Source organism: Vicugna pacos, chromosome 9 (assembly GCF_048564905.1).
Source record: "Vicugna pacos chromosome 9, VicPac4, whole genome shotgun sequence".
In the NCBI taxonomy this organism is placed as follows: domain Eukaryota; kingdom Metazoa; phylum Chordata; class Mammalia; order Artiodactyla; family Camelidae; genus Vicugna; species Vicugna pacos.
Genome location: NC_132995.1, coordinates 4,511,751 through 4,537,659, shown reverse-complemented (window position 1 = coordinate 4,537,659; position 25,909 = coordinate 4,511,751). Strand labels below are relative to the sequence as shown.

Here is a 25,909-nt window from a genome sequence, read left to right as displayed (position 1 = left end):
AGGCAAATCCGGAGAGGCAAAGGAGAGGAACTTTTTTATAGAAGAGAAAAGGAACTTGTGAAGGGCTGTTATCAACAAAAAGTGCACTGGAGAAACTAGTTCAGATGGAAAGCGGCTTTCCCTTGGCTGAGCTGCGACAGTCGCTCATTGGCTGGGCTGTCGCTGGGCAACGATGAGTGATTCCCTCCTGTTGGGCAGGACAGTATGACCTTCCTCCTGTTGGAGGTAAAGAACCCCTCTTTCTATTGGTTTTGCAATTGATGTCAGGTGGTAGGACATGAGCACTCCCCCTTCTGGCCTTCTGACTCCATTTTACATGAGATTTCTGTTTATTAACTTTTGGAGGGTCCATCTTATGTCTGTGGGGTGTCCAAAAGTGCAAATTAACTATTTTTAAGGGAATCAACCTTAAGTGCATGCCTAGGATGCACGAGATCCTGGGTTCAATCCCCAGTACTTCCATTAAAATTTTTTTAAAAAGTAAACCAAATTACCCCCCCCACACACACACACACACAAGTATGTTAAGTTCCTAGTTGGCCTACAAATAAAACAAAATAAAACCAACCTTTCCTCCTGAAGTGAGTCTGTTCATTCTTAAGGGGAAACTTACGATCAGTGATCTTTTCGAATTACTCCCATAAGACCTCCAAGAAGAAAAAACTCTGTTCACATCTTTATTTCTAAAATTTCATACTTCCTAACACTTTTCATATGTGTAATATGTTTTTTACCTCATGTAAATCAAGGCCAATGGAGCCACGGGTCTTAGGCACAAAGGAAAAGGCGTGTTGACATAGGATCTTAAGGTGCACATTTATAAATAGCACTTGCAGCGTTAAGAGGGCAGTCTAAATTTGCGCTGCTGTGGTGTTTTAGTCACAGCCACGTAGTCAAGGAACAGAGTGCAGAAAGTATAACTCAAGCAAGTGATGACTATGTATCCATAAACATATATGTTTGATTCCATTATGCAAAGAAACTGCTGCAGGCGCCTTCCAGCCTTGACTGCCTAAAGAGGGCCTGTGAGTATTCGCTGTGAAGTACCCCAGTGAGGTGGGATGGGCTTGATAAGATAGACACAACTCACTTAGAGTTCTTGAATGGTTAACTTTTATTAATTAAAACATGACAACTATGACACATTGTGAGTAAAATGTATCAAAGTGATGGATGTACACTGCTTTCTGGCTGTTTTGATTAAGTTCTGCTCTCTGATAACTGCTCCCTTAGTTTCTAAGAATAAGACTTACTCTTCACTCATTTTTGATATACAATGGTTGTTTTCTGTAAAAGGGAAAATGACCACTTCTTCTCCATTATTCCTACCACATAAGCTGTCCCTACTAACCTATCATCCTACTCTCAGGAAAATCTCAGCCTCTTGAGGCCTGCTCCGTTTCATACTCAGCTGGTAGCACAGTGGTTTCTGATAATCCAGTCATTCCCCTGTTGTACCAACAAATCTATAGAAGAGGATCTGAAATTATCATGATTTACATCGTTTTATATATATTCTCCTCCCATCCTTATGCTCTCATTGAAAACACAGTTTCGCCTGTGAAAATTCAGTGCCCTTGTTCCTTTAGGAAACATGAATATGAATGATCCTCATTTAATAAAAGCCCTTTTATCTCACTGATCCCTTCCCAGAGCCCATCATGGTAACGCATGAAAAGCACGTGATGAAGGCTGTAACATCAACAAAATTTAAACTTCAGGGTGAAAGACATCATTAGTAACACAGCCTTTTTAAGAAATTTCATATAATAAAAGCACTTTTTTTAAAGAAATGGTACACTTCCAAAGATCTCCGTGCTCTACTGACACCCATCATTTCATAGATTTCAAATGATTTTGACATTTAATTACTGTGAAGGATTTAACATCTGAGGTTGATTAATCTAGAATGAGAGACTTAGTTCTCCCTGGTGTAAATTATGTAATGTATAGTCTGTTGTTTAAAATAATTAAATGATTTACACCATTCATTACATTTCTAAGAGTTTCCAGTATGAAGTCTTTGGTGAATCCTAAAGTCAGACCATTGTCTAAAGGTCTTGCCACATTCAGTACATTTGTATGGCTTCTCCCCAGTACGCGTTCTCTCATGACCCCAAAGGTGTGAACGTTTGATAAAAGCCTTACCACACACATTACATTTGTGTGGCTTCTCTCCAGGATGTATATTCTGATGTCTGGTGAGGCTTGCGTACTGCTTAAAGGCTTTGCCACACTCATTACATTTGTAAGGTTTCTCTCCAGTATGGATTCTCTGGTGAATTGTGAGGTTTGAGTTTTGACTGAAGGCTTTGCCGCATACATTACACTTATATGGTTTCTCTCCGGTATGGATCCTCTGATGTCGAGTGAGGCGCGAACACCAGTTAAAGGATTTGCCACATTCGTTACATTTGTAGGGTTTCTCTCTACCATGAATTCTTTGATGATCCCCCAAGCTTGAGCTCTGAATAAAAGCATTGTCACGTAGGCTAGATTCATGACGTTTCTTTTCAGTATGTATTTTCTGGTGTCTAGTAAGGTGCACAAATTGTGTGTAGGCTTTATCACACTCACTGCATTTGTAAGGTTTCTCTCCTGTATGGTGTCTTTTATGTTTAGTTAGGCTTGAACGCACAGTGAAGGCTTTGTCACACTTGTTGCATTTGTAAGGCTTCTCACCAGTGTGAATTCTCTGATGTTCTGTAAGGCCTGAACTTTGGATGAAAGCCTTACCACAGTCATTACATTTGTACGGTTTTTCTCCAGTATGAATTTTTTGATGTTTCACCAGACTTGAAATGTGGATAAAAGCCTTGCCACACATGATACATTTGTGTGGCTTTTCCCCAGGGTGTACACTCTGATGCTTAGTCAGGTGTGAGCTCTGCTTAAAAGCTTTGCCACATTCATTACATTTGTAAGGTTTCTCCCCTGTATGAATTCTACGGTGAATCCTGAGGGTAGACCACTGCCTAAAAACCTTGCCACATTCAGTACATTTGTATGGTTTCTCTCCAGTATGAATTCTCTCATGATCCCAAAGATACGAACATTTGGTGAAACCCTTACCACATCTGTTACATTTGTAAGGTTTCTCTCCGGTGTGAATTCTCTCATGACGCCAAAGGTCTGAACACTTGATAAAAGCCTTACCACATTCGTTACATTTGTGTGGTTTCTCTCCAGTATGAATTCTCCAGTGATTTGTAAGATGGGAATTTTGGTTGAAGACCTTGTCACATATATTACATTTATATGGTTTCTCTCCGGTATGGATTCTCTGATGTCTTGTGAGGTTTGAGAACTGTTTGAAGGCTTTACTGCACTCATTACATTTATAAGGTCTCTGCTCAGAGTGGATTCTCTGATGACTAGTAAGGACTGAATGATGGCTGAAAGTCTTCTCGCATTCATTACAATTGTACAACTTTTCTCTGTTTGTTTTCTGTTGCTGTGAAAGTAATGGAGGATACACAGAAATCTTTCCATATTCATTACGAATGTTAGTTTTGACACTAGGAGGAAATCTTGAAAGTGATAAAATTGAGGAATAAGTTTTGACAGACTTTTCAACTTGATTACATTCATAAATTTTCCCTTCAGTTTGAAATTTCTGCAGTTCAGCCAGAGATGACTGAAAGCTTAATCCAATTCTATTTTTAAAACATTTTGTATACTTGTTTCCTGAAAAAACTCTGTTATTTTTAATTTTTAACAAATTCTTTATAAGTGACTTCCCATTCCTACAATATTGATGTGTACTTTTTCTTAAAGAAACCCTTTGTTTTAAAGGTAAATTAATCCAGGATTTGCTGTCTTGTTTATCTTTTCTACCAGTGAGATTCATGTCATCTGTCATAAGCACTCCTTTGGAATTTCTTTCTTCATATCCACACTTATTCTCAGATTCATACATATTTCCCCAGAATTCCCTGAGATCAAAATCTTCAATACCATGGCTTCCACGTCTTCCCAAGACCACTAGCTGATGTAATTCGCTATTATTAATGTCTTTCTTCAGTAGTAATTCCTCGGTCATAAACCTAATGGAGATATCTGAAAGATAATTATAGTATTCATATTAACTAGAGTTGGAAGATAAATATTACACTAAAAGTAATTGAAGAGATTAAAACTACTCAACCAAGTTCTATAAATGTTCGCAAACAGAAAGTAAATAGAATCCTTTAATAAAAGGTTAAGTGTATTTCAAGTTATTTTAAGTGAAGCCTACTTTCAAACACACTATGACCAAATTGCTCACACAATATAAACTTACATAATCTCTAATAGTATATTCTTTGACTACCACAACTAATGGATGTCTTATATTTGAGGAGAAACAGATATTATGCAAATGCAGGTCTACTGCATGCAAATAAATAAACAAGAGGATGGAGGGGCAGGATATATAAGGAGCAAAGGTATTATATACTATTGAAATTAAATTGTTATTAATTTTAAGTACATTGTTGTAAAGTAAGATTTTATTTGTAATTCTGGGGCAACTACTACAAAATAACTAAAAAATATATGGTTGACCCTTGAACAACATGGGTTTGAACTGCCTGGGTCCACTTATATGCAAACTTTTTTCAGTAGTAAATACTACAGTACTACATGATCTGTAGTTGGTTGAATCCACTGATGCCACAAACACAAAAGGAATCACATATACAGAAGACTGACTATAAATTATAAACAGATTTTCAACTGTGTAGAGAGTCAGCACCCCACACACCTACATTGTTCAAGGGTCAACTGTATAGTAAAGGAAATAAAGAATCAAAACAGTACATTAGGAAAAAATCTATCTAACACAAAAGGAGGTAGTAATGGAAGACCTGAGGAGAAAAAAACTATGTAAGACACATTGAAAACAAATAGCTAGTGACAGAGATCCTCCTTTATCACTCATTACATTAAATGTAAATGGATTAAACACCAATTAAAGGGTAGAGGTTTACAGCAAGGATTCAAAAAACAGGATCCAACTATATAGACAAACTTCCTTTTATTGCACTTAACAGATACTGCATTTTTTTTTACAAATTGAAGGTTTGTGGCAACCCTATGTTGAGCAAATATAGTTGCACCATTTTTCCAACAGCATTTGCTCACTTTGTGTCTCTGTGTCACATTTTGGCAATTCTTGTGGTATTTCCATTTTTTCATTATTATTCTATTTGTTTTGGTGATCTGTGATCAGTGATCTTTGATGTTATTATTGGAATTGTTTTGGGGTATCACAAACTGCACCCATACAGACAACTAGCTTAATCAATAAATGTGTGTGCTCTGATTGCTCCACTGACCCACCTCTCCCTCTCCTCAGGCCTCCCTATTCCCTGACATATAACAATATTGAAATTAGGTCAATTAATAACCCTACAATGGCTGCTATGTGTTCAGGTGAAAGGAAGAGTCACACGTCTCTAAATTTAAATCAAAAGCGAGAAATGATTGTTTAGTGAGGAAGGCATGTTGAAAGATGAGACAGGCCAAAAGCTAGGACTCTTGTACCAAACAATTAGTCAGGCTGTGAACAGAAAGTAAAAGTTCTTGAAGGAAATTAAAAGTGCTACCCCAGTGAACACATGAATGGTAAGAAAACAAAACAGACATATTGCTGAAATGGAGGAAATTTTAATGGTCTGGATAAAAAATCAAACCTGCCATAACTTCCCTTAAGCCAAAATCTAATCCAGAGCAAGGTCCTAACTCCCTTCTAAGAAGGCTGAGAGAAGTGAGGAAGCTGCAGAAGAAAAGTCTGAAACTAGCAGAGGTTGGTTCGTGAGATTTAAGGAAGGAAGCCTTCTCCATAACATAAAAGTGCAAGATGAAGCAGCAGGTGCTGGTGCAGAAGCTGCAGCAAGATATCTAGGAGACCTAGCTAAGATAATTCATGAAAGTGTCTACACTAAACAGATTTTTCAGTGTAGACGAAATAGCCTTCTTTTGGAAGAAGATGCCATTTAGGACTTTCATAGCTAGAGAGGAGAAGTCAATGCCTGGCTTCAAAACTTCGGAGGAGAGGCTGACTCTCTTGTTTGGGGCTAATGAAGCTGGTGACTTTAAGTTGAAGCCACTGCTCATTTACCATTCTCCAAATCCTTGGGCCCTCAAGAATTATATTAAATCTACTCTATCTGTGGTCTGTAAATGAACCAATAAAGCCTGGATGACAGTGCATCTGTTTACAACATGGTTTACTGAATATTTTAAGCCCACTGCTGAGACCTACTGCTCAGGAAAAAAGATTCTTTTCAAAATGTTACTGCTCACAGACAAAGCACCTGGTCACCCTAGAACTCAGATGGAGGATGTACACGATCTATGCTGTTTTCCTGCCTGCTGACACAACATGCATACTGCAGCCCATGCATTAAGGGGTAATTTTGACTTTCAAGTCTTATTATTTAAGAAATACATTTTATAAAGCTATAACTACCATAGACAGTGATTCCTCTGATGGAGCCAGGAAAAATTGAAAACCTTCTGGCACCATTCTAGATGCCATTATGAACAATCGTAATTCATGGGAAGAGGTCAAAATATCAACATGTACAGGAGTTTGGGAGAAGTCAATTTCAACCCTCATTGGTGACCTTGAGGGGTTCAAGACTTCAGTGGAAGTAACTACAAATGTGGTGGAAATAGCAAGAGAACTAGAATTAGAAGTGGAGCCTGAAGATGTGACTGAATTGCTGCAATCTCGTGATAAAATTTTAACAGCTAAGGAGTTGTTCCTCATAGATGAACAAAGAAAGTAGTTTCTTGAGACGGAAGCTATTCCTGGTAAAGATGCTGTAAAGACTGTTGAAATGACAACAAAGGATTTAGAATATTATATAAACTTCATTGATAAAGCAACTGTAGGGTTTGAAAGGATTGACTCCAATTTTGAAAGAAGTTCTACTATGGGTAAAATGTTATGAAAAAGCAACTAAGAAATCTTCCACGAAAGGAAGAGTCATTCAATGCAGCAAACTTCTTTGTAGACTTATTTTAAGAAATTGTTATAGCTACGCCACCCTTCAGCAACCAGCACTCTGATCAGTTAGCAGCCATCAAACATCAAGGTGAGACCCTCTGCCAGCAAAAAGATCACAACTCACTGAAGGCTCAGATGGTGGTTAGCAGTTTTTAGCAATAAAGCTGTTTTAAAATTAAGGTATGTGCATTCTTTTAGACCTAATGCTATTGCACGTTTAATAGACTACAGTATAGTGTAAACATAACTTTTACATGCATTCTGAAACCAAAAAATTTGTGCCTTGCTTTATCGTGATATTTGCTTTTCTGTGGTGGCCTAGAACTGAATCCACAAAATCTCCAAGGTGTGCCTGTGTTCTATGTGCAGGAGATTCACTTTGAGCAGAAAGATGCTTATAGGTTAGAAGTGAAAGAGTGGCAGGTGAGTCTCTTATGGGCTGAACTGTGTCATATGTTTAAGTCCTAATCTCCAGCACCTCAAAATATGACTGTATTTGCAGATAGGGCCTTTAAAGGGGTAATTAAGGTTAAATGAGGTCATTGGAGTGGGCCCTACTCCAGTGACTGGTGTCCTTATAAGAAGAGGAGATTAGGACACTGACACACACAGAAGGAAGATCATGTGAAGACACAGGTAGGAAAAGACAGCCAGCTACAAGCTTAGGAGAATAACCTGAGATGAAACAACTCTGCTGACACCATGATCTCAGACTTCTAGCTTCCAAAACCTTAAGAAAATACATTTCTGATGTTTGGGCCACCCACACTATGGTCATTTGTTATGGCAACCTTAGCCAACTAATACAGATTCTGTGCAGACAGTAACCAAAAGAGACTTGGAGTGCTATACTAATACCAGACAAAACAGACTTAAAGTAAAAAATTTTTACAAGATATTATATATTTTTTAAAAGGATAACTTATCAAGGAATTACAACAAATATGAATATATATGCACCTAAACAAGAGAGCTGCAAAATACATGAAGCAGACATTGACAGAATTTTAGGGAGAAATCAAAGTAGTTTTAAAATAATATTTGGAGGCTTCCATTCTTCCCTGTAAATAATGGAGAGTACAGCCAGACGAGTTCAGTAAGGACTCAGGACTTCAGCAAGACTATAAACCCACTAGCTCTGACAGACATATATAGAACACGCCACCCAATAACAGCAAAACACACGTTCTTCTCTGGGTGCCCATGGAACATTCTCTAAGATAGACCGTATATTAAACCATGAAGCTAGTCTCAAGCACTTGAAAAAAACTGAAATCATATATAACATTTTCTCCAACCACAATAGAATAAAACCAGAAATGCTTTACTGAGGGAAAACTGGAAACAATTATACAGAAATTTTAAAACACTCTTGATACAACCAATGGGTTAAAGAAGATCTCACAAAGGAAATTTGAAAATACTCTGAGAAGAAAGAAACAAAAGCAACATACCAGAACCTGGAGTATAGTATAGTCTGGCGTGGTACTGCTCACACTCCTGCTGAGTAAAAGCAGTTTTACTGCTGGATCAGAAGACCCACCCGACTCCTGGTACACATAATCCTCGATGTGTGGTGTGGCAAAAACAGAACTGAAGAAATGGCTATCTCTGAGAGAGACAGAGACAGCTTGTGACAGCCCCGTGTACTTTCCTGGGGCCCCAGGTGGCGATGTTTTCCCTTCTCATGAGAAGGTCTCCCAAGTACCTGATATGGGAGTGGAACCTGGAGACCTGTGGCCAGAACTGGGGAGGCTCCCACTTGGATCTGTGTGGACTGAAATCTGCATACAGAACAAGACCAAAGAAGAAACAGGACCCCTTATAACCAGCCCTCCCAGTGCCCTGCAAGGTCAAGGTACCAAAGAGATCATGGGGGCAGATAACCAAGAGTTATGGTCATGATCAAGATTCCTCTTTGGTCTTTGTATGAGCTGGAGCACCACTGGATATTGGTAGGATAAACTTTTACATGTCTGAAGAAGAGAGCGCAAAGTGGAAGGGAAGAAAAATTTCCTCTGAGCTCACAAGAAACAAAACTGTTTTCTTCTAGAACTTCCCCACTTACAGAGAGTTTCCCAAACACTATCAATGGTGCGGCTTCCTCTCAGCCCTTCTGAGCTCTTACTTGTGTTCACACCTTTGATACAGTCCACTCATCTGGTTTTTTCACTATGTCTGCCTTGTTCTTCACATTCGGGGGCTCTTTCCCTTGCTCCAAAATGGAAATAGTATTCAGGTCAGAAAGAGAGTTTCAAGCTTGTAAGATAGAAACATAATGTGCTGTGGCTGTTCCAGAATACAATTCCAGCCCTCTGTTCTGCTAAGAAGAGAGGACATTACAGATGTGTCTAGAAAAATATTTCACAAATCTTTCATGGACTGTCTCCTGAATGCTTAAGGAAGATTTTTAAAGGATACCTTGCTGTGTTCCAAGAACTACTGAATCAAAAGTACAGGGATAAAAGTGGATCCAGAATTGGATATTTTTACAGGTTTGCCATCAGATTTTGTTTTTACTCATCTTTTGGAGTGACTACAAGTCTAGTGTGGAGTGTGTGACCATCTGAAGAAAGGAGAAGGTGAAACTCCAGATGCAGTATTATCAACCTTTTCATTTCAGAGTCAACACAGCTTCAACCTCAGTTAAGCAGGGCAGAGGTTCCCAAAAGACTCACTAGGGCAGATCCAGACTTAGGGAGGGACATTCTCCTCACCCAGGGAGAGCAGGTTCCTGCAGGTCTCCAACATCACGTCCCTGTACAAGGCCCTCTGAGCAGGGTCCAGGCACTCCCACTCCTCCTGGGAGAACTCGATGGCCACGTCCCTGAATGTCAATGATCTCTGAAACGAAAAACATGTTTCACTAAGGGACCATGGGGAGAGCTCTTACCTTCACACAAAGGGTGAGTAGGAAAGAGGCGTAAAGATTGGTTCAGTTGAAGTAACAGATCAGTTTAAGCAAGATATTTTGAGTAATTTATATGTCCCTGATTTTATTGTATCTTTCCAGCAGAGGGTATCAAGTACACTAAATTACTGTAGATTTCCCATTTTGTGGACAATAAACAATATCCAAATGAAAAATATTCAGCACAGGATTGTTTATTTGGACATTAAGTGATCCTCAGCACCTAGATGAGCTAGAGCCTGAGTGGTATCTTCAAGCATGACAGAGTCCACAAAAATGCAAAAATAGAAGTACAAGTTTACCCATATTTAAGCTCAGATATTTAGCCATTTACAAAAGCTAAGTGGAGTTTATTCAACTAACTTAAAAAAAAAGATTCAAGATGAGGAAATTGACTAATGCGGTACATTAATTTCACAGATTAAGTAGAAAAAAAAGATTTATCACAAGAGCAGATCTTTAAAGAAATACTGGATGATTAAACATTATGCTGGGGATAGGGGAGGCTGTAGCTCAGTGGTAGAGTGCGTGCTTAGCTTGCATGAGGTCCCAGGTTCAATCCCCAGTACCTCCATTTAAAAAATTTATGCCAAATAGGAAATTAAAGCAGCATAATCACTGGAAGCATTTCCACTAGAGCTAAGGATGAGATAAGTGGGCCGGCCAGGTTCCTGCCACTTTCCTCTGCGCAGGAGGCCTAAGGCTGGGACCAGAAGTGGGGAAGCAAATCCCCGTTATCAATTTTACTGTGACACCTACTCACAAGACATTGCCTGAACGAGAGGAAATTTTACAAATTTTACTGAGGGACATAGCAAAGACATGGTCAAGACCAGCAAACCTACTTTTTCACTGGAAGATGTTGGGGCATAAAGACCTCAGGGATTAGGAAATTCAGAGTAAGTCAAAGGCAAAAGAAATGTAGGATCTCAAAAAAAAGTCTCCATTGTGTTGAGGAGAGAGAAAAATGTTTTTGATTAATGCATAGTTGGTTAGTTTCTGGTGTACAGCAAAGTGATTCAGTTATATCTATATCTAGATATCGATATATTCTTTTTCCAATTCTTTTCCTTCACTGGTTATTACAAGATACCGAGTATAGTTCCCTGTGCTTTACAGTAGGTCCTTGTTGTTCATCTATTTCATATATAGTAGTATGTATCTGTTCATCCCAAACTCCTAACTTTTCCCTCTTCCCCTTTGATAACCATTAGTTTGTTTTCTGTGTCTGTGAGTCTATTTCTGTTTTGTAAATAAATTCATTTGTATCATTTTTTAGATTCCACACATATAAGTGGTATCATACGATATTTGTCTTTGAGGAGAGAGAAAATTTTGAAGAGAAAAACAAAATGGTAGGCCTTGCGAAACTACATGTGAACCTATTAATATACATGTATATGTGTGCGGTGGGGTGTATGCACAAATGGGTGTAATATCTGAAACTAAACTGCATGAGATAAAATAGCTGTAAGATACATACAGAAAGCCAGATTAAAGAGATTTAGTTAAATCCAAATTAAAGAGAGAATTTTAAACAGAAAACATTAGGACTGTATGGAACATAATACTTTGAAATGATGCCTGGGGAGGCCTTCCAAAGCAAGGCCAGAAAGCAGAGGACAGGAAGGAAAGAAATGTATGTGTCACTGGAAGGAAGTGATAAACTAAGAAAGACACCAGAATATGTGTAGAGAAACCACAAAATACGAAACAGCTCTTAAAAACATATCCAAAGAAAACTGAGCAAAGTATGAAAATGAAAATCCGTATTTCCAGAAAAGAATGAAACTGACTTACAAGCAATTGGGAAATGGAAATAGAAACAAAGTATTGTCATTTCCCCCTAAACTTTCAAAGTACAAAAAGGATACAGTACCAGGTTTTCCTTACATCAAGGGAGACCTCCGCTGTTGTTGGGGAGGGTACCTCTGCTGCTTTAGGGGAGGGCATCTGAAAAAATCTGTCAGAGTATGAAACGCGCTATTCTTGACCCAGTAACCACATGTCAGGATGCCCAGAGAAATCCCCAGACATCTGCAGGGAAGTCAGCCTGCTCAGAGGCAGCCACCGAGGCATTCTTTGTATCAGCAAAAAATTGTAAACGGCCCTCATATCTTCATTAAGAGAATGTTCCAATGAGGATCTAAGAGCAAGCTGTATCTGTGTTTACTAACATGAAAACAACTTCTAGGGGGGCAGGGGTATAGCCCAGTGGCAGAGCACATGCTTAGCATGCAGGAGGTCCTGAGTTCAACCCCCAGTACCTCCATTAACAAAAAACAAAAACAAAAAAACTTCTAGACAAGTGCTGTGTAAGGTTTTAACAATTTCCATAATAAAATACTACATAAACATTCATTGAAGAATTTTTTCTAAAATCTCATAATGACGCAAAGTGCAATTTTGTAAGATTTGAGTTGATGCGTGCCACAGAACGGACAACAGTGGTCCCTCATCGACATGTGAGGCATGGAAGGGGATGCTTTGCATCTTAGTGTCTAAGCTGCTGTTTGAGGGGCGGAATTTGACCACAAAATACATAATGTGATGTTTAAAATAAAATAAGTATAATATTTATTAATAATGGTGGAACCAGAATTTGGCTACAGCCTCTCTGATGACAAAGATGAAGTTCTGTGCTCCATGTCTTGGCTGAATTATGACCATGTTTACTTACAACATCTGCTGCATGATGGTCCTTGCAGGAACAGCGTGGTCTCCGTGGGGTGGATGTGCTGAGAATGGTTTTTTAAAACCTCTTACTCTTAGGTATTTAGATTGATTCTATACTTTAAAACCAATTATCGAATAAAACATCCTATGTCACTGATGCCTGATCTGAACTTTATACTCCATTCTGAATCATTTGTATTTTGGAACCAGAAACACCATGATCCACTTGTTTATAGCTCTGAGTGCACTGTAAAGTCAGGCAGAGCTGGTTTCCTCTTATCACTCGTCATTTCCAGAATTTTGCAACTATTCCCACACACTAATACATAACTTCCAAGTGTACCTTCTTCCATCCTGGGCCACAGGGAGCCAGCAGTGCACAGATGGGCCCCTAAACTCCCCCTGCTGCCCCACAGCACTGACTCCGCGTCTCCAATCCCGGGGGTGAAGCCCGCCCAGGACGCAGCCCGGGGAGCTGGGGAGCCGCTTCACAAGTTTCAGGTCCCGCGGTCCGGGGGGTGGAGTCTAAGTAGGGAGGACAGGCACTGAGGGAAGGTCCTGGGTGACTGAATGTACAGGTGTCAGGCAGGATACTTCAGAGTCAGACAAGATTAGTGAATCCAAAGAAGGGCATTTCAAGGACAGATGAAATAATCAGCTATAATTGACTGTTACATGACTTTACCTGAGACAGAGCCATTCCTGACCCCTTCTCTTTCCTGTTCCTCCTCTTCCAGGTTTCTTCCTCAAACAAGATCGATCTTGAGAAGTCAATCCTGTGTCAAGAATATGTTGTTTAACGCTTAGAATCAACACCCCTTCCTGTGCCACAACCACACACACGGGGGAGACCTCACCACGTGGAACAGCCTGCTGCCCACTGTCACAGGAGGGTCTCAGGACAGGAAATTCCACACACGGATCAACAAGGCAGTTTCCCTACCCTTTCCTTCAGACCATGCGCCCTTCCTGGTGAGGCCCTCGCATATGCGGTGCAGCAGTGGGGATCTGGTCTGGACTGAACCTCCCCTTGGTCACAGATCCGCCCTGATCAAACTCCATTCAGAACCGGGCCCCCGATCACTCAGCCTCGTGAGTGGAGGACCCAGAGCTTGGCTGCTTAGCGCTGGATACAGATCAGAATCACCGGAGGCACTTTAAACATCAGGGAGGCCCCATCCGACTTGACCTTCTGAAGGGGACTCTGGTCTGGGGTGGGGGGCGCGGGGGTGGAGAGCACAAGAGATGTAGCTCAGCGGTCTGCTGTGCTCTGGGGCTGAGCACCTCTCCCACCTGATGGCTCTTCTGCCTCCCAGGGCCTCGCTGTCAGGTGCATCCAGCCAGTGGAAGGGAAACCGGAAACCACAAAGAAACGTGGGCCGGAAGTGGGGGTGAGGTGGAAGGTTATTATTAAGGGGAGGAAACAAGCTGGAGAAGATGCCAGGAGGAGGTGATATCAGAACACAAACCAGAGAAAAAGGATTTTGCCGTCGGCCAGGGAGGGGTCATAGACTTCTAGGCAGAGGGTCGCCATGGGAAGGCCCTGAGGTAGGGGCATCTCTGGCCCCAGCAAGGGCAAAGAGGCCTGTGTGGCTGGAGTGGAATGAGTGCAGAGGGGGCTAGGAGGAGATGAGATCAGAAGGGTGTTAGAAGAAGCAGCTAAGAAAGGGCCTTGGTCTTCAAACACTTCCGCATACCCAGGAGATTTTTAGAAACCATGTGTTTCCCTATACATTTTAAGCAAACGTCTATTTTTAAATTTATTTTGTCTTTAGTTAAAACACTAGCAGGTAATCTCTTGTGTATTTTTAAAACATGCTGGTGGGGAGGGTAGAGCTAAGTGGTAGAGTGTGTGCTTAGCATGAACAAGGTCCTGGATTCAATCCCAGTACCTCCATTTAAACAAAACCAAAAACATTCTGAGATGCTCACCTAAGCCCCTGGAAGTGCAGAGTCGCCCTATACTGAGACGTGGGAGGACTGCAAGAGAACACATCCGGGAGAGTTCAGGGGGTCATTTTTGGACGCATGAAGGTGAAGATGCCAGTTAGATGTGCCAGCAGAGATGTCGAGGAGACAGCTGGATACAGGACTCTGATTTCCAAGGAGAAGTCTGCATGGAGAGGGGAAAGGAGACAGTGTTGAAAGTCACAAGATGGGAGGGTCAGGTATAGCTCAGTGGTAGGGCGCGTGCTTAGCATGCACGAGGTTCTGAGTTCAGTCCCAAGTACCTTCACTAAAAAAAGTAAAAATAAATAAAGTCCTGCCTTGGAAAGGTGCAGAGAAGAGAAGAAGTTCAAGGCCTAAGCCCAGGGATACTTCCCTGCAGTCAGAGACCAGGGAATTCCAAAGAACCCAGGGGTGAACAGGGAGAAGAAAATTAAAACGGCTGATTGGTAGACAGATTTACTTCCTAAAAATAGTGTGATATGAAAGCCAAGAATAAAGTGCTTCCAGAAGAGGGAGTGCAACAAGTTTTTGACAGGACAGGATGATGACCAAGAATAAACCACTAGATTTAGAAATATAAACAAGCAGGTCCTACTGTAGAGCACAGGGGACTATACTCAATATCCTGTAATAACCTGTGATGAAAGAGAACATGAAAAATAATATACATGTGTATGACTGAGTCACTATGCTGTACACCAGAAACTAACACATTGTAAATCAACTATACTTCCATTTTTTTAAAGGAGGATTTTCCTGAAGGCAGTGGGAAGGCATTGAAGGGATGCTGCTGTTTCACCCTCTGCTCCCCCTGCCACCTCTCACCCCACTTTCTGTCCCAGCACCACGTCTCTCCGTTTTCCATGGCCCCAACTCTTTTATTCCTTCCACACTCTCTCAGTTTGGTGTATCTGCCCCTCCTACCGCTGATCAGTCTCTCTTGTCCAGTTTGCAACCCTCTGTCTTTCTGGAGATGCCTTTTTATCTAGGTTTCTTCCCCTGGTTCACTCTTTTGTTCTTACTGTATGTCCACATCTATCTGCCCTATCCTCTGTTTCACCCTTTTTCATTGTTTGCCTCTCTCAGTCTTTCTGATTCTCCCTCAGACCCTGCTCCACCCACTGCCTCTGCACATTCACAGGTATGGGATAAAGACCTCCTTTGCCCAAGAAAGAGCACTTTCCAGTGGGGCTTCGGGAATGTAAACACCACGGCAAGCACAGCCAGTGAGACGCGTTTCGTGCCGAAGAAAACAAAGAATGTCACCGGACGGGTGCAGGGCACCTCCCCCTGCGCAAGGGTCAGCGATCTCCCCCAAGGCGGTAAGTGCAAAGTGGACGACTAGGGAGGGGAGGGGCCTGACCCAGAGGACGCGCAGAAGGGGAGGATGTCAGGAGAGGAGTGGTATCAGCACAACCCGAAGGCCAACGAGATGTGGCCTCCGGGTCTGCACGGCCATCTCTGCCCTGGAAGGACCAAGTGGAGGACGAGAATCCACCTCCGTAGTGAAGAGTTTACCCGGCACGGCGGGGAGGGAGAGGGGATGGAGGCTGTGCAAGTCACTGAAGGGTTTAAGCAGGAAAGTGACAGCGTCTACCTGAGCAGAAGGCAGAACGGCCAGGGCGGGGACCCGCTTCAGGGCGATTTTAACTCGAACTAGACGCGGACCCGCTGACCCGCACGATGCAATCAGGCCCAGAACGTCTCACTGCTGCCAGGACTTACCGGGCGCGGAGCGAGCTGATGAAGGGGTTTTTAACGTACGTGAGGATTCCTGAACCTCAGGTGGGGCGGATCGGGGCCCCGGGGGAGTCTCAAAAACTCGGGATGGACCTGAAAGACCGACAGCGCCCCTCGCTCCGCTTCCGGGTGTGCAGGAAACTGCGCCTGCGCGGTCGCCCAGCAGGTGGAGCCGACGAGGGGCGGGGCGTGGGCTGCGGCCGTAACTGGACTGAAAGCGAGATGTGGGAGGGGCGGGGCCGGGCCTGGAGGGAGCCCTGTCTGTCTCCGCCGCGCCCCCGGGCCTTTTCAGAGCTGTTTTTCTGCCGGGCAGCGCTTGGTCCTCTGTTGTTGAATTCTTTGAATCTCGTTGATGTCCCAAGACTCCAGCCGCTTCCTCATTCGCTATTTTAACTTAATGTTTCAAGTAATTTTAAGAAAAAGATTAGAGTTGCGAGGGCCACTTGTAAGTTTGAGATGTTTCCGCGTTAGTTGAAAGCGGTTTAAGTCAAAGCTCTTTTTGCCAGCGGTTGGTGTGGGGTAATATAATTAAAAATAAAAACCGTCTTCTGACAACCCAGAACTCCTCTCCACCGAGGTGGCAGAGGGAGAAAGCAATTTTATAGCCAAGACATGGAAGCAACCTAAATGTCCATTGACAGAAATTGCGGCATACTAGTCATAAAAAAGAATAAAATAATGCCATTTGCAGCAACATGGATGGGCCTAGAGATTATACTAAGTCAGACAGAGAAAAACAAATATCATTTGTATGTGGAATCTAAAAAAAAGACACAAATGAACTTGCAAAACGGAAATGGACTCACAGACGTAGAAAACATACCTATGGTTAGCAAAGGGGAAAGGAGCGGGGAGGGATAAATTAGGAGTTTGGGATTAGCAGATGCAAACTGCTGTATACAAAACAGGTAAACAAGAAGAAGATACTGTATAGCACAGAAAACTATATATTCAATAGCTTGTAATAACCTGTAATGAAAAGGAACATGAAAAGAAATAATATATATGTACAACCAAATCACTATACTGTACACCAGAAACTAACACAACATTATAAGGCAACTATACTTCAATTTTAGAAAATTATTAAATTTTATTATTAAGTAAGCATTAAACCAGAAAGCAGTGTGCATCACAACCTAAAGACTGCACAGACTGCAAGAAAAATCTCACCCTGTAATATGAGCAGATACAACTGATTACAAGCGTGTCCTCAAGAAAAAACAATTGGTCTTTGAGTGGGTGGAGGGTATAGCTCCAGTGGAAGAGAGCATGCTTAGCATGCACTAGTTCCTGGGTTCAATCCCCAGTACCTCCATCAAATAAATAAATAAATAAGTAAACCTAGTTACCTCTCCCCCAAAACAAATAAATAAAAATTTTTAAAGGCTACTTTTTTATTGAACTATAGTCGATTTATAATCTTGTGTTAATTTCTGGTGTACAGCATAGTGATTCATTTATACATATATATATACCCTCTTTCAGACTGTTTTCCAGTATATGTTATTAAAAGATATTGAATATAGCTCCATGTGCTATATAGTAGGACCTTGTTGTTTATCTATTTTATATATAGTAGTGTGTATCTACAAATCCTGAACTCACAAATTATCCCTCCCCACCATCTTTCCCCCTTGGTAACCATGTTTGTTTTCTGTCTATGAGTCTGTCTCTGTTTTGTAAATGAGTTAATTTGTGTCCTTTTTTTTTTTTTAAAGATTCCACATATAAGTGATGCCATATGGTATTTTTCTTTTTCTTTCTCCTTAATTCACTTAGTAGGATGATCTCCAGGTTCATCCATGTTGCTGCAAACAGCATTATTTCATTATTTTTTTATGGCTGAGTAATAGCCCATTTTGTATATATTCCACATCTTTTTTTTATCCATCATCTGACAGTGGACATTTAGGTTGCTTCCCTGTCTTGGCTACCGTAAATAGTTCTGCTCAAAAGGGTAATATCTACTCTGTTTCCAGAGCTTCATCTATGTCTGCTGTATCAGCTCAAAATAATTCTTACGCCAGAAGGGCATATTTTGGGATGGCATATTCTGCTGCCCTTCAGTGGCTGGTTAGCCATATCACATCACACAGAATAATCTACCTTCTGAAGATCTCAAAATCCATCTCAGACATCACATATTTTTTTGAAGTGCTATTATATTGTTAGGTATCCACCTTTGGGCCATGCCAGAACATTCTGATTATTTTACCTGAAAACATCTTAAATATGCTAATTTTTTCCTATCAAAATATTACCTACCATATTTTAATTGATTACCATTTCTCTATGGTGAAATCTCCCACAAGTAAGGATACAAGAAAAATACCTATTTCATAGTAGAAGTAACTCACAGATAATGCCATAAAAATTATTGACTGCAAAAATTAGGCTATTAGAAATTTGAAAATCTAGTTTTACTTTCATTAGGGTTTATATAAAATATATACCTCTGTATTGCTACCCTTAGAAATACTCAAAATTAATTACTTTTTAGGTGAAAATACGTTGAAGTGTGGTCTAAGAATTATTATTTACAGGCTTTCTTATCCACATCTGACAGAACACCCAGAAATAGAAAACAAATAAAATGACAAATTTTAAACAAAAAATGTTTTCTAATTACCTTCAGAATGAGTGTAAAGTGAATTTGAAATGACTTTATATTTAGAAATTATTAACTTGTGATCTTATTATGATGTCAGTGACGTTTACCTCAAATGTATTTGAGCATAATTCATCTCAAGTAGGGAACTACATAATAAGTATTAAAAGAACAAACAATGCAATTTAATCTACTTTTAAAATTTATTGCTTTTTCTAAAGTAATGATTGGTGGCCTAAATTGCCTTAGCCCTCCATGTCCCATTCTCAAGTCTTCTCCACATGAAAGTCTCTAAAATCAAGTACAGGGTTGCGTCTCTGACTCAGAGGTGAATGGTGAAATTAATTTTAATTGCAGGAAAGTAGCTACATCCAACCACCACTCAACATGGATTCCGCAGACCACAGTGTTGCTTCAGCCTCACTGGCAGAACTCCAACGTGCTCATCAAAATAGCTTTTGATTTAAATAGTTTTCAACTGTGAAGAAGAAAACATTTTAGGTTCTAATATAAATGGTGCACACAACTGTAGCTTTTATGTTAAAACTGTTGGGGGTGGAGAGAGATTGTAGCTCAGTGGTAGAGCGTATGCTTTGCATATAGGAGGTCCTGGGTTCAATCCCCAGTACCTCCAAAAAAAAAAGAAAACAAGCCTTTTAGAGACAGACAGTATTACCAAATATGCTGGAAGCACAGTGAGGTCAAACAAACCAAAAAATCAGAGCTTGGAGCAGAGAAAGTTGTATTGCAGGGTCAAGTAAGGAGAAAGAGTGGGTCATGCTCAAAAAACCCGAACTCCCTGATGGTTTGTGGGGAGAAGTTTTCATAGGCAAAATTTGGGCTGAGGGCTGAAGGGTGTGTTGGTGGTGAGGTAACAGGGTGGTGTTTCAGGAATCTTGTACTCAGCCTGAAGTTACCATCCTCCACTTGCTGGGGGAGGGAGGCACTTAATTCCAGTAGAACGCATAGACGTGTTGTATATTCCTTGAGGAACCAGGATCCTGCTTTAATTGTTAGCTTATCGTTTCTTGACTGCTCCTTCTTTGTTTCGGCCTCCCCTCACTAGTAACTGTTTGAATCTGCCCTCTAGTATTGAAGGAAGGTCTAAGAGGCTGAAGCCTATTTCCTACAAACAAGACAGGGAGACACAGAAAAGATGTACACCCAAGAGGGTTCCCGAATGTCCTACTCGGTTTCAGCAGTAACTTAAAATTAGCAGGAAGCAACGAGGCTTCACAGAAGAAGAAACAGAGTGATGCATTTACAAACCCTTGAAAACCCAGGAGGACAGCGAGAGGAACCCTGGCCCCGCCCCAGCCTGGCCTCTCTCCCCGCCCCAGCTCTGGCCCCGCCCCAGCTCTGTCTCTTTCCACCCCTCTACGTTCCCGCCCCGTCCAGGCCCCGCCTCCAGGTCGCCCCGCCTCTTCCTTCGCGCCAGCGCGCCGTTTCCTGCAGACCCGGAAGCGGTTACCGGGAGCGGAGTTCACCCTACCAAGCGTAAGTCTCATCTTTCTTGTTTAAACCTGCGCTTTACTGTACTCCGCCCTTCCTCCATACCGGGATCCGAGGGTCGCTAAGGACTTTAAAATCCAGGCAGGCGTCCGCCACCCAAAGTGAATGCAGCCGTCGCGGAGCGGCGGGAGGGAGGGGCCGCTGACGTTTCGTTTTGAAGTCCGCTAGCAGAATCCGTGCCTTTCGCACCCGCGAGCCTTGCCGCTCCGCCCCTGGAGGGCTGCGCCGATCGCCCCGCTTCAGGAGAGGCCGTTTCCTCTTTCTGATCCTGGGATTCTGGAGAGCCCGCCCCGTTCTTGAAACACACCCCTTTTTCGTCCCCTCGCACCCTCCTCTGGGTCCTTCCGCTACCCTGGCCTCCCCTTGTTGGTCACCTTGTGTAGAGGGAGGTGACTAAAAAGGGCCTGTTTTGAGACACCCCAGAGTTTTTCTGTCCCAAATGCCAACCCACTGGATAATGTGCTCTATTAATGTGGAATTAATAGGCGGGCTTTTAATTCCGTCCCATTCCTGGGCAAGAGAAATCAAGGAGAGTCAGACCCACTCAGAGTTAGAAGAATGAAAAAAGAGGAGTAAGAGAGAACCATAAACAGATGGCACAGTGAAGGATAGAGGAGGAACTTGTGAAGAGACAGTAAGAGTTGTCCTAAAGGGTAAAACAGCCAGTGATTTTACGGGCAGAGTGGGTTTATTCAGGAATAGAAAAGGAATTGCAATACAGGACAGGCAAACTAGCAAAACAACCATAGGCAAGTACAACCAGCGAATGAGAGGAATGTTGCTTTATAGAGAAAAAGAAGGAAGTTAGGAGTGGTTGTTTTGAAGAGAAGTCCATTGAAGGAAAGCAAAAGTTCACGGCGGAAGGCGTTTCCCGATGGAAGGCGTTTCCTATTGGCTGTGCTTGCTGCTGGGTAAGGAGAATTCCGTTGAGGTCCGTTAATTGATGTCTTCTCGCTGGAGTTTGTAATTGACCTCCAGTGATGGTGCGTGAGGGCTTTCCCTTAAGGCCTCCAGACTCCATTTTAGACGAGGTTTTCTTTGTTCTGTTTCACAGTAAGGAAAAATAAGCTGAGAAATTAGCAGGGGGAGAAAAGAAGATATTTAGAGTAAGCAAGGGGAACTCTCCAGGGAGATGAACAGGAGCAAAATAGGGAGAGGGGGCCCTTGATCAGCAAGAGGAGCATGGGTAAGAAAGGAGGCATTTTACAGAGAGTAGGGAGGAAGATAAAAGAGTGGGGCAGACAGAGCAACTTTGTGCTGGTACAGAAAGAAGGGACAGTGGGAGACTAGAACAGAAAGGGAAATGGCAAGGGAAAAGCACAGCAAGCCGGGGGTGCCAGAAGGTGGGGACAAGGCGGGCCAGCAGGGGCAAAGCGAACGTAACAGAGAGCGAAGATAAGGGAATAGGCAGAAATACATGAAGATTTGAGACAATCAGGGAGACTGAGGAGAAAGAGCTACAAGAAAGGGAGCAAGTTGCCAGAATAGAGTGGAACAGTTGTGAGAGGAGGAATACAGAGATGGGGAGAAACAGCAGGGCAGGAGAGAACACAGAAAAGCAAAGACAGAAATGAGAGAGGGAAATATGTAGTCCCGAAGAAAGAGGGAGGCAGAGGATCATCGAGTTGATTACTGTGGAGGATTAAGTGATGAGATATTTATTTGTGTCTTTATAAAGTAATGCATTTAAAATTTGGTTAAATTATGCAAGTGAGAATGCCATTTGCAAAACTTTCTAAAAGGCTTGTGCATTTTGTAATTACTTGTATCAGAAGACAACTTCCATTTGTGGTCCTTTTTCGGCCACGGGACAATGACTTGACTCAGGTGGCTATGGGGCACCCCGTTACCCTTTCCTGGCATGGGGTGGGCGGGGGGAATGAGAAGTAGGGCAAGAAATGACTGTCATTACGTGGTGCCTTTTTAAAGGAACACAGAAAGTGCTGTTGTTTTTCATAATAGATTTACTTTTTTCTTCCTAATTCTTTTGCATTTAATTCATTTTTTGAAGGAAATGATTTTATTTTGTATTTTGTATTTTTATTTTTAATGGAGGTACTAGGGATTGAATCCAGGACCTCATGCATGCTAAACAGGTGCTCTACCACTGAGCTGTACCCACCCCCACCCCCTGATTTTTAAATTTATTTTTTTATTGAAGTAGAGTTGATTTACAATATAGTGTTAGTTTCAAGTGTCCAGCAAAATAATTCAGTTATACCTATAAGCTCCTTTTCAGATTCTTTTTCATTATAAGGTATTACAAGATATTGAATATAGTTCCTTGTGCTATACAGTAGGTCTTTGTTGTTTATCTGTTTTATAAATAGTAGTGTGTCTGTTAATAATTCATTGCTTTTTTGACGTTTGAAATAAGTCTTAGTTTATTCAATTTATACTATTTTTATAAATAATTTTTTAACTTCTAACAAAAACTTTGATGGCATCCTGTAAACAGCTCAAGGCATCCTTTCAAAATATGACATATCCTTATTTTTATAAGTTTTGACTACATGATTCATTAGGTTTTTTTTTTCCCCTTCGGTTTTTAAATGACTTCCCTTTTAAATTGTGTCCAGTACAGACTGAGGCCTACAGGCTCTCTGCTATTTATTGGAAACCTTTCTTGGAACGTGGCAAAGAATTTTAGCCTGTTCCAGTGTATACTTGGTAAGAATGTAAATGATCTTTTATCTTAACAATCTAAACCTACTTCAGGCAGGAGGCTTGTAGCTCGGTGGTAGAGTGCATGCTCAGAATACACAGGGTGCTGGATTCAATCCCCAGTACTTTATCTAAACCTAGTTTAACCTATTTCTGTAAAATCCCATTTTCTTCCTCTGTGTGTGACTTACTAAATAGTGAACTGTGGGCTATCCAGTAGATGTTCCCCTCAAGTCTCGTCTCTACTTCCTGCAGATATTGAAGAATGGGCTGAATTGACTTGGTACCTTCTTCCAGCAGAGCCCCACAATTCATGATGAAGCAGTTTGCTCAGAGCTTATTTCTCTAGGTGACCCTCTTGCAGTTGTCAGCAGCAGTTGCTGTGTATTCAAAATAATGTATTCTGTAAATGTTTTACTGTGATTTTTCTGGAAAAGAGGAGTTTAGTGCTTGAGATCAGTGTGACCAGATCTTGAAATAGAAGTTCCCTTTGCTCAGGCACAGGTGAAAGATGGTCCTGGAATTTTTTTTTTTTTTTTAAAGGAGGTACTGGGGATTGAACTCAGGACCTCACACATACTAAGCACGCGATCCACCACTTAGGGGAGCTATACCCACCCCCTCCTAAGTACTAACCAGACCTGACCCTGCTTAGCTTCTGAGATCAGACGCATTCAGGGCGGTATGGCCGTAGACCTGGAATTTTTAAGGGAGAAGAGTGATAAGGATAAACCGTGCCCAGTACAGGCCGCCACTTCAGAATTGAGTTCCACTCGGCTCTGCTCACTCAACTCAGGTCTTATCAGGATAGCTGGGTGAAGTGACTCCCTCTGTAGGGCTCAGTGAGTCCACCTCAACAAGGAGATGATGGACTAAAGCAGAAACTCTGAATCTGAGCAGCACTGACCCCTGAAATGATTACTAAGATTCAGTGTGTGTCTGTGTCTGGCAGTTCTTGGATGGAGTGCTCAGTTGTCATTAGAATTCACAATGGGCCCTAGTCCTCCAAAAATGAAAAAAAATTAAAAACAAAACAACAAAGTGGGGAGGATATAGCTCAGTGATAGAACGCGTGCTTAGCATGCAGAAGGTCCTGGGTTCTATCCCTAGTACCTCCAGTAAAAATAAAATTAAATAAACAAAGAAACAAACCTAATTACCTCCCCTTCCCCCCAAAAAAATATTTAAAAAGAAATAAAATAAAATACAGGCAAACACCCCTCCTCCCCCAGATCTTTGTTCTGATGTCACCTGAGTGGAGCCTCCTCTGACCTCCCCCTTCCTCCCATTTGACACACGAGCCACACCCTCACCCCCAGCTCTGGTCCATATTGTCCACTTGGTGTGTTTTCTTCTGCTCCTTCATGGCTGGTTCCTGGTGACAGCAATTCGCCACAAGGAGAAAAGAATCAGAAGATGGGAGGGGTGCTGGGTTTGCTTCCTTAAATGATGATCAACCAGGCTGCACATTGGATCACTGAGGCATTTTGCATATATGTGTTCAGTACCCTCCTGACCAGAGATTCTCTTCAGATAGTTGGCTGGGGCCTAGCTCCAGTAACGCTGAAGGTGCCCCAGGTGATTCTGATCTGTATCCTGTGTTGAGCACCAAGGTTCTGGGTCCTCCATTTATGAGGCTGAGATCAGCCCCTGGGAGAGGTGAGGGGGCTCTGCTCTGCGTGGGGATGGCTCAGGGCCTGGTCTGTGACCTGAAGGGGCTGTCGGGCCCAGCTGAGGCGCCCACTGCTGCCATGTGGGTGAGGGGCTCACTACAGAGGACAAGCCCACAAGGACAGACTATGGAGGCCTCTCAGGCAGGGACATTGCTTATCTGTTTCTGTAAAACAGCTTGCTCTTGGGAAACTGAAGTTAACCCTTCCCCACCCCACCAGCGGTGCAAAAACCCAAGACCACGTGATTTCTTTGTTCCTAAAACCCTATAAAAACCTGTGTAAACCTACAGACGGGGTCAAGAGCTTGGAGTGTTAACTCCTCTGGGCCCGCCAGCGTAATAAACGTGAGTTCTCCAACCCTCCGAGTGTTGTTTGGTCTCTCTACGGGATCAGGTTTCTGTAACATCACCAGAAGGGGAGCATGATCTGAAGGACGCTGTGGAGAAACTCCTTTGTTGGTCTGTGTGTGGAGTGTCCTGTCCTGAGTCCCTCTGGGACAGTGGGCAGCAGGGGACTGTCTGTTCCACGTGGTGAGGTCTCCCTTGTGTGTGTGGTTGTGGCACAGGAAGGGGTGTGTTGATTCTCAGCATTAAATGACATCTTTCCAACTTTCAGGATTGAATTCTGAAGACTCATGTTCCCCGAGGAAGAAGCCGGGAAGAGAAGGAAAAGGAAAGAAAAGAGGTCAAGAAAGACTCTGTCTCAGGTAAAGTCATGTTCTCAGTCGATTGTTTTTGTCTGTCCTTCCTGAAATGCCCTTCTTTGGACTCGCTAATCCTGTGTAACTCTGAAGTATCCTGCCTGACACCTGTACGTTCACACTCACCCAGGACCCTCCCTCAGTGCCTGTCAGCCTCACTTGGATTCTGTCTTATGATCACCCAGTGACATGGACCCTGTGAAGAGGCTCCACCGTGGTCCTGTAAATTTAAGTGTATATTTGTGTGTGCGTAAGTACGTGGACGCCCAAGCCCATGGTTTGTATGAAATATATATCATTATTTATAAGTTATAAATTATTTACTTGTTGAAATTATATCTTAAGTATTTTCCATTGCCTTAAGCTGTTTCTACACTATGACATTCACGGGTTAAATACTAATAAGAGTTAACGTTTATGTGTGTGTGTGTGCGCAAGTGTATATGATGGACTTTTAAAAAAATTTTTTTTTAAT

The 25,909-nt window shown here is 42.0% G+C and overlaps 2 protein-coding genes across 5 annotated transcripts in view; one reads left to right on the top strand and one right to left on the bottom strand.

The window, feature by feature from the left end:
* The window catches only part of LOC102531541 (uncharacterized), a 146,076-nt gene that overhangs the window by 72,927 nt on the left and 47,240 nt on the right, over positions 1-25,909 (top strand). Inside the window, 4 exon segments of the mRNA XM_031681522.2 lie at positions 13,322-13,556; positions 15,676-15,856; positions 20,284-20,382; positions 25,350-25,440. Coding sequence (XP_031537382.2) covers positions 25,369-25,440 — 72 coding nt within the window. The 5' untranslated portion in view covers positions 13,322-13,556; positions 15,676-15,856; positions 20,284-20,382; positions 25,350-25,368.
* LOC107033920 (uncharacterized) lies at positions 1,096-16,398 on the bottom strand. 4 transcript variants are annotated; one of them, XM_072968467.1, is made up of 5 exons: positions 16,260-16,398; positions 14,517-14,697; positions 13,270-13,360; positions 9,715-9,841; positions 1,096-4,059 (listed from the first exon to the last, which is right to left on the bottom strand). In XM_072968467.1, the coding sequence occupies exons 3-5, from the start codon at positions 13,282-13,284 to the stop codon at positions 2,000-2,002; spliced, it is 2,202 nt and encodes a 733-aa protein (XP_072824568.1). In that variant the 5' UTR covers positions 13,285-13,360; positions 14,517-14,697; positions 16,260-16,398; the 3' UTR covers positions 1,096-1,999. The 4 variants fall into 4 exon arrangements, with proteins under 4 accessions (XP_072824568.1, XP_072824569.1, XP_072824571.1 ...); XM_072968468.1 differs by lacking the exon at positions 16,260-16,398 and adding an exon at positions 16,132-16,255; XM_072968470.1 differs by lacking the exons at positions 13,270-13,360; positions 14,517-14,697; positions 16,260-16,398 and adding an exon at positions 12,928-13,048 and having other exon boundaries at positions 9,676-9,841.

What these genes read in the sequence shown, in the direction of transcription:
- LOC107033920 (XM_072968467.1), bottom strand. An exon ending in CAGGAACCTGCTCTCCCTGG is followed by an intron (nt 4,060 to 9,714) that starts GTGAGGAGAATG and finishes ATTATCTTTCAG; the next exon opens with ATATCTCCATTAGGTTTATG.